This window comes from Pristis pectinata, chromosome 3 (genome assembly GCF_009764475.1).
Source record: "Pristis pectinata isolate sPriPec2 chromosome 3, sPriPec2.1.pri, whole genome shotgun sequence".
Lineage (NCBI taxonomy): Eukaryota > Metazoa > Chordata > Chondrichthyes > Rhinopristiformes > Pristidae > Pristis > Pristis pectinata.
In genome coordinates this window covers 42,015,782-42,028,579 of record NC_067407.1, presented here as the reverse complement: position 1 = coordinate 42,028,579, position 12,798 = coordinate 42,015,782, and the positions used below count along the sequence as shown (strand labels likewise).

General features: G+C 45.2%; 1 protein-coding gene across 1 annotated transcript in view; it reads left to right on the top strand.

Annotated features, from left to right (window-relative positions):
- The first annotated feature begins 2,628 nt into the window (after nucleotides 1-2,628).
- Nucleotides 2,629-12,798, top strand: part of pgm1 (phosphoglucomutase 1) — a 65,984-nt gene continuing 55,814 nt past the window's right edge. Inside the window, exon 1 of the mRNA XM_052011385.1 lies at nucleotides 2,629-3,125. Coding sequence (XP_051867345.1) covers nucleotides 2,877-3,125 — 249 coding nt within the window. The 5' untranslated portion in view covers nucleotides 2,629-2,876. The remainder of the gene's footprint in view (nucleotides 3,126-12,798) is intronic.

Sequence of the window (12,798 nt, the reverse complement as noted above, 5' to 3'; positions counted from 1 at the left end):
ATGAATATAGGGAAAATGTTTCTTGTCAGAGAATTAGTACTAGGGAATCACTGTTTAAAACAAGGCATTATCCATTTAAGACAGAGGAAGAGAAATTTTTCTCTCAGAGAATCAAGAGTCTTTGAAATTCTCTTTCTCAAAAGGCAGTGGAAGCAGAGTCTTTTGAATATTTTTAAGGCAGAGATAGATAGATACTTGATAAGCAAGTTGGTGATAGGTTACCATGGATAGACAGGAATGTGGAGTTGAAGTTGCAAAAAGATTAGCCGCTTGAGGTTCTGACTGTTCCCCTCCTCCTAATTAGTAAGTTTGTTTGTATTCCAACATTGAGCAATGTAATTTACACAACATTTCTGTCAGAGGACTAAGTTTGAAACTTTACACATTTGATGTGGGCCCAGCTAAGTTTCTTATCAGCTCAGATAGATAGCGAAGATACCATGCACAATAATCTAGTTTGTTGGCTTATCACTAACCTCATTCTCACCAAAATGCTCAGCAGTCCACATGCCAAAATATAGTAGAAATGCATACTGCTCCAGCCCCTAAGTCATCCTATTGTTTAATTTGATGGTGGGAAGTAAAGGTGCTCAGAGATCCATGCAGGAATAATTAGTTCTGCTGACCGAATTATGACAGAACATGTAATGGTCTTCTAAATATGATAATGAGACCAGTCCCCTTTGTCTTATCATAAAGCTTTTATTTCTAAAGGTTTGTGAATAAAAATTAAAATGGTATTACAATATATATGAAGTACTGAATACTTAGAGTTGTTATTTTGGTTGAGATGTCTATTAGGGACCTGGGCTGGACCCTGGGTTTGGTGTTTGCAAATTGCGAAGTGATTGGAGGGAAAGGCCGGGAATGCACAGGATGAATGGGAGATATAAATGATTGGCTGCATTAATAGATAAGATATCTTTATTAGTCACATGTACATCAAAACACACAGTGAAATGCATCTTTTGCGTGGAGTGTTCTGGGGGCAGCCCGCAAATGTCACCACGCTTCCAGCGCCATCATAGCATGCCCACAACTTCCTAATCTGTACGTCTTTGGAATGTGGGAGGAAACCAGAGCACCCAAAGGAAACCCACGCAGACACAGGGAGAACGTACAAACTCCTTACAGACAGCAGCCGGAATTGAACCCAGGTCACTAGCACTGTAATAGCATTACACTAACCGCTACACTACCATGCCTGATCCACATCCAGATAAGACAGTTACATTTTTGGTAGGACCTAACAGATAAATATGTACAGCATGACCACTAAGAAAATAAGACACCAAAAGCACAGCTCTGGGAAAACAGCTCCCTTCTAAAGGCACCTCAGTGTCAGGAATAAACGCAATGGAAGATTACAAGTCAGCATGTGGATTGGAAAATTAAGATGTAGAAAACATAATAGTTGTGCAATTGTGAAGAGGTAAAGATATCAGAGGAAAATGAACTAGGAAAGTTGAAAAGGGCTCGATCCAGGCTTTCAGTATCTGGTAGGTTTCAATGAGATCACCCCTCATCCTTCCAAATTCTGAGTACAGGCCCAGAGACATCAAACGCTCCTCATATGTTAAGTCTTTCATTCCTGGGATCATTTTTGTGAACCTCCTCTGGACCCTCTCCAGGGCCAGTACATCCTTCCTTAGATCCGATGTTGTTCATTCTCTCTTGGTCTCCGACCCATCATGAACATTCTCACTGTTCTCCCTTCTCCAATTTAAGATGTATTTGATTACTATTTTTTCTCAGTTCTGATTAAATCTTTACTGTTTTTCTCTTTACAGATGCTGCCTGACCTGCCGAGTATTTCCAGCATTTTCATTTTTTTTTAATGTTATATTTTCACTCACTGTTCTCTTTTCCGAAATAGAAGCAGGAGTAGGCCATTCAGCGTTTTTGCCCACACCATCATTCAATAAGAATTGGCTGATCTCTTACCTCAGTTCTATTTGCCTGCACTCAACTCACATCTATTGATTCCTTTAATATCTAAAATCTCTTGAATATACTGAGCAACTGAGCCTCTATATTCCCCTTGGGTAGAGCATTCCAAAGAGTCTTCATATGAAGACATTTCTTTCCATCCTGTCCTTAATGGCCAATACCTTATTTTGAGGCTGTGATCCCTGGTTCAAGATACCCCAGCTATGGGAAACATCAGTTTTGCATCTACTTTGTCAAGTCCCATAAGAATTTTGTGTTTTTTAATGAGATCACCTCTCATAAACTCAAGAGAGTACCGGCCAAGTCTGCTTAATCACTCCTCATATAAACCCTTCATCCCAGGAGTCAGACTGGTGAACCCTCTCTGCACTCCCTCAATTGCAAATATATCCTGCGTTAGGTAGGGAGACCAGACCTGAACACCACATTACATTTCTGGTTTTGTCAGGGCCGTATGTGATTGGAGAAGGTTGCAAAGAGCTCTGGGCACTGGTAATCCAACTTTTGCACTCAAAGGGGTGCAGAGGCTGTATTGTGGAATATTTTGTTTCTCTTTCAGACTTCCATGTTTTTTTTGGTAAATATTGGACAATTGAATAACTGAACAAAACTTGCAAATCACCTTGGTTGTGATGCCTTCTAGAGTGGAATAGCTTGACTCGCAGCTACTCTGTGCAGTGGAATGGATCAGCTGGGGAAGGCTGCAGAGCGTGCCAGCGGGTGCGTGGCGGACAGCAGGCGAGGTCGGCGTGCACTACGTGTTGCGCGGCTCGGTAACCTGGGAGGAGCAGCCAGCTGTCAAAAGACGAAGGCGTCGGCAAGGACGAGGAGAGAGAGGGGGTGAGGGAGCCGGGGTTGAGGAGAGGCCCAACATCAAGAAACTTGTTGATAGATCAGTTAAAGGAGGAGAGTTAAGCGGCAGAAACATGAGCAAGATCCTGACGGTGAAAACCAGCGCCTTCGACGACCAGAAGCCGGGTACGAGCGGCCTGAGGAAGCGGGTCTGCGTGTTCGAGTCCAAGGCGAACTACGCGGAGAATTTCATCCAGAGCATAGTGACGGCGGCCGTGGAGCCGGCCCAGCGGCAGGACGCTGTGTTGGTGGTCGGCGGCGACGGCCGCTACTACAACAAGCATGTCATCCAGCTCATTATCCAGATGTCGGCGGCCAACGGGGTAAATTGCACTCATTCCGCGCACGGTAGCTAGGAAAACCGGGCGGTTCACCGGAGGCCGGGCTGGGCCGGGGCCTCGACACCGCTGACACACACACCGGCCCTTTTGTCGCTAAAACTCTCAGAGGTTGTTTGATTTTACTTTTCTCCCCACATGAAGATCGAGGGTCTTCATGTTTTGGGCACTGAACGTAGTCCCAATTTATAAATAGTGCAGCTCGAATTTATTAAGTGAGGGGATTCTTAGCAGATATTGTGTTTAAGTCGCTGCTTTGTAGTCGTCGAGTGCATAGGTGAATGAAAGTTGAGTCACTTTTAATTTTTAATTGCTGTTTTGAGCCTTTCTTTATTAGCCCGTTTGGTCTTTTTTTTCATTGCTGCCCTTCTGCAGCTCGATGACTTTTCGTCCCCTGACCGTTTGCCCTCTGACATTTTCTTATTTGTAATAGGATACTAGTGAGTATTCCAGCCATGTAGGGTATTTGATGTCTGATAGTAATTTTAAATTCTTTTTTTTTGCTGGGTGTTCGTGTTAATTTACTTGTCTCGCAGTTTCTCTTGCCGGGCTGCCTGTGATTTAGCAGGCCTGGTTGCTATGGTTACGGATGGGAGGGGGTTGTGTACAGAGCGAGGGGAAAGAGCTCCCAGATTGCACAAGGGTTTAATGTTGGACAATGGTGAGCAAAGTTTAGAAAGTGGAACAACATGTCATTTGCCAGAGGAAAAAAATAAAAACAGTCAAAAGTTGATTTAGGTGAGATGTAAGACGAATTTCAAAAATTAAAGTGTTGTAAAATTCCACGATTGCTAGAGTCTCATCCAAGGGTTGAAATTTAATACAGCCCTCGGCACCATTTGGAAAATACGAAATGTTGCAAAAAGAGGAAGCATAAATTTGAGTAGCTCTGAATTTGCATTTTCATAAAGTTAATGAAATATGCTTGTATGCTGTGTCTGTGCAGCTAGTGAAGAAGAGGAAGTATGATCTCCATTTTTTGTTCAGAACTTGAGCTATTGTTACTCTAATGCTGGATGGAAAAGATAGAGGATCCAGCTGTACCTCACCATGACATTGCTTGACCTCGCACTGCAAATAGTTTGTCATACTGCTTGTGCCATGTCCCTTTTTAGATGATCAGAATCAGCTTACAGGTGGGAAGAGAAAAGCTGCTGTCTTTGGTTCTGACCATAACATTCATGACCCTGAAGTCAGAAGAGTCTACAGATGTTGGAATCTGGAATCTGGGGTGGGGGGAAGCAGAATGCTGTAAGAACTCACCAGCCTCCCCGATGACTACATCTGCACTAAGGGCATTGAGATGCCGCTCCTCAAGGAACGTGTTGAGAGTCTGGAGCAGCAGCTCAATGACCTTTGGCTGATTAGGGAGAGTGAACAGGAAATAGGAGTTATAAAGAGTTTGTAGAGAGTACCTCTGTGGCGGTCCCCTTCGAAAATTGGTATCTCATTTTAGATTCCGTTGGAGAGGATGACCTGACACAGGAAGATGATGGGAACCGGGACCTTGGCACCGTGCCTGGTACTGTGGTCCAGCGGGGAAAGAGTAATGCAGTGGTTATTGGGGATTCTATAGTGAGGGGAACGGATAACAGATTCTGCAAAACGGACAATGAATCCCAGATGGTGTGTTGCCTCACTGGTGCCAGGGTACGGGATGTCACGGACTGGGTCCAGAATATTCTGAGGGGAGAGGGTGATCAGCGAGAAGTCTTGGTACATGTAGGTACCAATGACATAGGTAGAAAAAGAGAAGAGGAATACAAGGAGTTAGGAAGAAAGTTGAAAAGTAGGACCTCTAAGGTGGTAATTTCAGGATTACTACCTGTGCCACGTGCCAACTGTAGTAAGAATAGAAAGATCTGGCAGATGAATGCATGGCTGAGTGACTGGTGCAGGGGGCAGGGCTTCATATTTCTGGATCATTGGGACCTTTTTTGGGGGAGGCATGACCTATTCATTAAGGATGGGTTACACCTAAACTCCAAAGGGTCCAGTATCCTGGCGGGAATGTTTAATTTAGCTGTTGGGGAGGGTTTAAACTAATCTGGCATGGGGATGGAAACCAGGATGTTAGGATACAAGATGTTAGGGTAAGAGAGGAGGTTTATAGAAACAAGTCCAAGACAGTGTGCAGTGAGGATGACAAGAAGGACAGGTAGGTGAAAAGTCAGGATAATTTGCTGAACAATAGAAGTACAACAAACCAGGATGTTAGGATACAGGATGTTAGGATAGAGGATGAGGTATATAGAAACAAGTCCATGGTAGTGTGTAGTGAGGATGGTAAGAAGGACAGGCAGGTGAAAAGTCAGGACAATTTGCTGAACAATAGAAGTACAACAAAATCAATAGCAGATACTGGATTAAATGTACTATATTTAAATGCACGTAGCTTTAGGAATAAAGTAGATGACCTAGTGATACAACTACAGATTAATAAATACGACATTGTGGCAGTCACCATGGCTTTATGACAGATGTGATTGGGAACTAAATGTCCAGGGGTACACAGTGTATAGGAAGGATAAGCGGGTAGGCAGAGGGGGTGGTGTGGCCATGTTGGTTAGTAATGAAAAAAAATCAATAGAAAGGAAGGACATTGGGTCAGAAGAGGTGGAATCCTTATGGGTGGAGCTAAGAAATAGCAAGAGTAAAAGGACAATAGTAGCAGTTATATATAGGCCCCCTAATAGCAGTCAGGAAGTGGACTATAAGTTGCAGTTAGAAATAGAAAAAGCGTGTCAGAGTGACAACGTTAAGATAATTGTGGGGGATTTTAACATGAAGGTGGACTGGGAAATCCAGCAAGGCAGTAGATCTCAGGAAAGTGAGTTTGTGGAATGTCTATGGGATGGCTTTTTGGAGCAACTTGTTGATGAGCCCACTAGGGGATCGGCTGTTTTGGATTGGGTGCTGTGTAACGAACCGGAGGTGATGAGGGAACTAAAGGTAAAGGAACCATTAGGAACTAGTGATTACAACATGATTGAGTTCAGTTTCAAATTTGAGAAGGTGATAACTGGTGTATCAATATTTCAGTGGAACAAAGGAAATTACAGTGGCATGAGAGAGGAGTTGGCCCAAATTGATTGGAAGAGTAAGCTAGTTGGAGGGACGGCAGAGCAGAAATGGATGGAATTTCTACAAGAAATAAGGAAAATGCAGGAAGATATATTCCAAGAAAAAAGGTGAACTAAATGAGTATTTTGCATCGGTCTTCACTGTGGAGGACATCAGCAATATACCGGATAGTCAGGGGTCTCAAGGAATGGAACTGAGTTCAGTTAAGATTACTAGAGAGAAGGTGCTAGGAAAGCTAAATGGACGAAAGACTGATAAGTCTCCCGGACCGGATGAGGTGCATCCCTCAGTTCTGAAGGAGGTGGCTTTAGAGATAGCGGAGGCATTGGTGATAATTTTCCAGGAATCAATAGACTCCGGCATGGTTCCGGAGGACTGGAGGGTCGCAAATGTAGTTCCGCTGTATAAGAAAGGTGGGAGGCAGCCTAACGGAAATTACAGACCTATTAGTCTGATGTCGGTGGTGGGAAAGTTATTGGAATCGATCCTCAAGGATGAGGTTATGCAATACCTAGAGGTGCAAGGCAAGATAGGTCCAAGCCAACATGGTTTTGTGAAGGGAAGATCCTGCCTGACCAACCTATTGGAGTTTTTTGAAGAAATCTCAGGTAGGGTGGATAAGGGAGAGATGGTAGATGTGTATTTAGACTTTCAAAAGGCCTTCGACAAGGTGCCACACAAGAGACTGATTAATAAGATGAGAGGTCATGGAACTACAGTTAGGATAACAGAATGGGTGGAGCATTGACTGGTTGGCAGAAAGCAAAGGGTGGGAATAAAAGGATCCTGTTCTGGTTGGCTACCAGTTACTAGTGGTGTTCCGCAGGGGTCGGTGTTGGGGCCACTTCTTTTTACCCTGTACATTAACGATTTGGATGATGGAGTAAATGGTTTTGTGGCTAAGTTTGTGGATGACACCAAGATAGGTGGAGGAGTAGAGAGTATTGAGACAGGAAGGTTGCAGAGAGACCTAGATAGTTTAGGAGAATGGGCAAGGAAATGGCAGATGAAATTCAATGTTGAGAAATGTGCCGTTGTACACTTTGGAAACAGAAATAAATGGGCAGATTATTATCTAGAAGGGGATAAAATTCAAAGAAGTACAAAGGGACTTGGGGGTACTCGTGCAGGATACCCTAAAGGTTAACCACCAGGTCGGATCGGTGGTAAGGAAAGCGAATACTATGTTGGCATTCATTTCGAGAGGTATAGTGTATAAAAGTAAGGAAGTGTTGATGAGGCTCTATGGGGCACTGGTGAGACCTCATTTGGAATACTCTGTACAGTTTTGGGCCCTTTGGGATGTACTGATGTTGGAGAGGGTTCAGAGGAGATTTACGAGGATGATTCCCAGAATGAAAGGGCTTACATATGATGAGCGTTTGTCGGCTCCTGGACTGTACTCACTGGAGTACAGAAGAATGAGAGGGGACCTCGTAGAAACATATAAACTGTTGAAAGGACTGGACAGAGTAGATGTGGCCATATGGTAATTTTGGAGTCGAGGCATCCCCTTCAGATCTTAATCCTAGCATTGTGATGCTGCCTGTTAGTTCTGACACAACTGTGATGAAAATAAAAAGTAGGTCAGGCACCATAGAGTTGTATAGCACAGAAACAGGCCCTTCAGCTGATCATCATGCCTTTGCTGATCATCATGCCTATCTACACTAATCCCACTTGCTTGCATTAATACCATATCCCTCTATGCCCTGCTCACTTAAGTATCTGTTCAGATGCCTCTTAAATTTTGTTACTGGTCCTACCTCCTCCACTTTGCTTGGCAGCTCAATTCCAGATACCAACTACTCTATGTGGGGAAAAACTTATCCCTTAGATCCCCTTTACATCTCCTCCCTCTCACATTAAACCTATGTCCTCTAGTTTTAACTTCCCCTATCATGGGAAATGGATTCTGGCTATCTAGCCTATCTACGACTCTCATAATTTTATACACCTCTATCATATCACCTTTCAGTCTCCTGTGCTCCTTGGACTGTACTCACTGGAGTACAGAAGAATGAGAGGGGAGCTCAGAAAGATTTCAAATGTTGAAAGGAATGGACAGAGTAGATGTGGCTAAGCTGTTTGCCTTGGTGGGTGAGTCCAGGACTAGAGGGTACGGTCTTAGAATTAGAGGGTACCCATTTAGAACAGAAATAAGGAGAAATTTCTTTAGCCAGAGGGTGGTGAATTTGTGGAATTCTTTGCCATATACAGCTGTGGAGGCCCGATCATTGGGGGTGTTTAAGGAGGAGATTGATAGGTATCTAATTAGTCAAGGTATCAAGGGATATGGGGAAAAGGCTGGAAATTGGGGCTAGATAGGAATAGTTTAGTTTAGCTCATGAAGCAGACTTAATGGGCTGAATGGCCTACTTCTGCTTCTTTGTCTTGTGATCTTGTGAACCCTACTGATCCAATCTCTACCTGTAACTCAAGCCCTACAATCCAGGCAAGGCTCTTGTGAATCTTTGCTGCACCGTCTCTATCAAATCACATTAAGATGCATTGGATCCACGGTGACTTGGCCATTTGGATTCAGGATTTTCTAGCCCATAGAAGAGAGGGTAGTGGTCAGTGGGACTTATTCTGGCTGGAGGTCTGTTACTAGTGGTGTTCTACATGGATCTGTTCTGCGACCTCTGCTGTTTGTGATGTACTGTATATAAGTGACCTGGATGAAAACGTAGATGGGGGGGGTAGTAAGTTTGCAGATGAAATGAATATCGATAGCGTTGCAAATAGTGCAGAAGATTGCCAAAGAATATAGTGGGATATAGATCAGTTTAAGATGTGGGTGGAGAAATGGCTGATGACGTTTAATCCGGCCAAATATGAAGTGTTGCACTTTGGGAGATCAAATGTAAAGGGACAGTATGCTGTTAATGGCAAGTGTTGATGTACAGAGGAATCTTGGGGTCCAAGTCCATAGCTCCTTGAAAGTGGCTGCACAGATTGCTAAGGTGGTAAAGAAGCATATGGTATGCTTGCCTTTATTAGTCAAGGCATTGAGTTCAAGAGTCGCGAAGTTATGTGGCAGCTTTATAAAACTCTAGTTAGGCTGCATCTGGAGTATTGCATTCGATTCTGGTCGCCCCATTATAGGAAGCATTTGGAGGCTTCGGAGAGGGTGTAGAAGAGGTTTACCGGGATGCTGCCTGGATTAGAGGGCATGTGCTATAAGGAAAGGTTGGACAAGCTTGGGTTGTTTTCTCTGGAGCGGCGGAGGATGAGGGGAGATCTGACAGAGGTTTATAAGATTATGCGAGGCATAGATAGAGTAGACAGCCAGTATCTTTTTCCCAGGGTCGAAATGTCTAGTACTAGAGGGCATGCAGTTAAGATGAGAGGGGGTAAGTTCAAAGGAGATATGCGGGGCAATTTATTTTGCACAGAGAGTGGTGGGCGCCTGGAATGCGCTGCCCGGGGTAGTGGTCGAGGCAAATATAATAGAGAGGTTTAAGAGGCTCTTAGATCGGCACATGAATGTGCAGGGAATGGAGGGATTTGAACATTGCATAGGCAGAAGAGATTACTTTAGTTAGGCATTTAATTACTAGATTAGTTAGTTCGACACAACATTGTGGGCCGAAGGGTCTGTTCCTGTGCTGTACTGTTCTATGTTCTACATCCTCTGTGGAAAGAGAAAAATGAAGTTAATGCTTTGGGTGGATAATCTGAATCATTAACTCTATTTTTGTCTCTCTGAAAATGCTGCCTGACCTACATAGTTTTCCCAGAATTTTCACTTCAGATTTCCAGTATCTACAGTATTTTGCTTTTAGGGTGGCACAATGGAGCAGCAGTTAATGCTACTGCTCCACAGCTCATGCAGCCTGGATTTGATCTTGATCTTGCATGCTGTCTGTGTGGGGTTTGCACATCTCCATGTTACTGCACGAGTTTTTCCTGGTTGCTCCAGTTTCCTCCCATATACCAAAGATGTGCTGGTGGGTTAATTGATGGGCATTTGAGAGAGAATTGGTTGCAGGCAAATAATGGGAATTTTGGATGGAATTCTTTTAACAGCTGACATAGACTCTGGGCTGAATGGCCTCCTGTGTCAGATGAAATTTGAAATATTGCATTTGAATATATGATGGCCCATATCTCCTTATGGGCCTTCAATGTTGTGAATTGTGTGCTCCCTTCTGCTGGATGGGAGCTGGTGAAATAAGAAGGATGGCAATGAAAACTGGAGCCATGACCAAACTGTTTACAGTATAAAAAAGCAGAGATCTTAGCATTGGCACCAAAATCAGACTATGTAAAAGTTTTGTTGTGTACACTGTCATGGATGGCAATGGAATGTAGAATCTCAAAGCCAAAAGTAAGGTGTGTTTGCAAATATTTGACATATGGTATCAAATTAACAGGTACAAAAGATTATTTGATCTACTTGCCAAGAAACAGTCTCTTAACAGCAAGAAAACAAGGAAACTGCCATGATTTGGCCACATTGAGGCAGAAATCTGTCTCAAACAGTGCCTGAGCGAGTGACCAAAGGGAACATAGAACAGTGTAGTGCAGGAACGGGCCCTTCGGCCCACAATGTTGTGCTGATCCAATTACGAGTAATAAAATGCCCAATTAAACTAATCCCTTCTGCCTACACAATGTCCATATCTTACCATTTCCCTCGCATTCATATGCCTATCTAAGAGCTTCTTGAACGCCTCTGTCATATTTGTCTGCACCACCATCCCAGGCAGCGCATTCCAGGCACCTACCACTCTGTGTAAAACAAAACTAACTTACCCTACACATCTCCTTTGAACTTGCCCCCATCACCTTAAATGCATGCTCTCTGGTATTAGACATTTCAACGCTGGGGAAAAGATACTGGCTGTTTACTCTATCTCTGTCTCTCATAATCTTATAAACCTCTGCCACTCCAGAGAGAACAACTCAAGTTTGTCCAGTCTATCCTCACAGCACATGCCCTCTAATCCAGGCAGCATCTTGGTAAACCTCTTCTGCACCCTCTCCAAAGCCTCGACATCCTTCCTATAATGGGGTGACCAGAACTGAATGCCTAACTAAAGTTTTATAAAACTGCAGCATAATTCCCTGACTCTTGAACTCAATGCCTTGACTAATGAAGGCAAGCATGCCATATGTCGCCTTTACTGCCCTATCAATGTGTCTAGCCACTTTCAGGGAGCTATGAACTTGGACCCTAAAACTCGCGCTGCTCATCAACGATGTTAAGGGTTTTGCCATTGACAGTGTGCTGTCTCTACATTTAATCTCCCAAGGTGCAATACTTCACATTTGGCTGGATTAAACTCCATCTGCCATTTCTCCACCCATATCTTAAACTGATCTATATCCCACTGCATCCTTTGCCAGTCTTCTACACTATCCACAACATCACCAATATTCGTATTGTAGCAGCTAGCTACACACTACAAAATGAAGACACAGAGTCGCTGGTTTGAAATCAGAAGTTGAATGAACGACAGGGGCGCGGTGCGCCTTTAATATCCCAAAACTTCCCGCGCTGACATCACGCGCAGGTCACCTGACCTTCCCGCGCGCGGGCTTTCCTAGCCCGACGATGGGGAAGAAGGAGGGCCCCACGCCATCTTGGATCAGGGCCTCCGACGACGTTCGCGATGTCGGGAGCCAGTTTGATGAGTTGCTACATAACCCCTCTCCCCCCCCCCCCCCCCCCAGAACCGGCAATACCGTTGGGAAAACCAGAATGAAATAGACTATGACTTGGGTGGTCTGCCCCTGCGCCGCGCTCGCTGGACCACCACGGGTTGGTCCAAGTCTAAATGAGCCGGCTTCAGCCGGTCAATTGTAAACACCTCCTCGCGCCCCCCAATGTCCAGTATGAACGTAGACCCATTGTTCCTGACGACCCGGAATGGCCCTTTGTACGGCCGCTGCAGCGGTGATCAGTGTGCGCCCCTCCTGACGAAGACAAACTTACAGTCTTGGAGGGAAGTCGGCATACGGGTCGGGGCCTGTCCGTGTCGCGAGGTGGGAATCGGGGCCAGGTTTCCAAGCCGCTCGCGCAGCTGGTCGAGCGACGCGGCAGGTTCTTCCTCTGGCCCCCGAGGGGCTGGTAGGAACTCGCCCGGGACGACTAAGGGCGTTCTGTAGACCATCTCCGTGGACGAGGCATGCAGGTCCTTTTTTGGCGCAGTGCGTATCCCCAGCAGGACCCAGGGGAGTTCATCTACCCAGTTCGGCCCCTTAAGGAGGGCCATGAGTGCCAACTTCAGGTGGCGATGGAACCTCTCCACCAGCCCATTGGATTGCAGGTGATAGGTGGCGGTGAGGTGGATCCGGGAACCCCACAAGTCGGCGACGGCTGACCACAGGCCGGAGGTGAATTGAGCTCCCCTGTCTGAGGTGATATGTGCCGGGACACCGAAACGGGCCACCCAAGTTGACAAAAGGGCCCGTGCGCAGGACTGGATGGAGGTGTCTGCGAGGGGAATGGCTTCAGGCGGGTAAAACGGTTGACGATCGTGAGGAGGTACCGCGCTCCTCGGGAGACTGGGAGGGGGCTGACCAGGTCAACATGGATATGGTCGAACCTCCGGCGGGTAGGTTG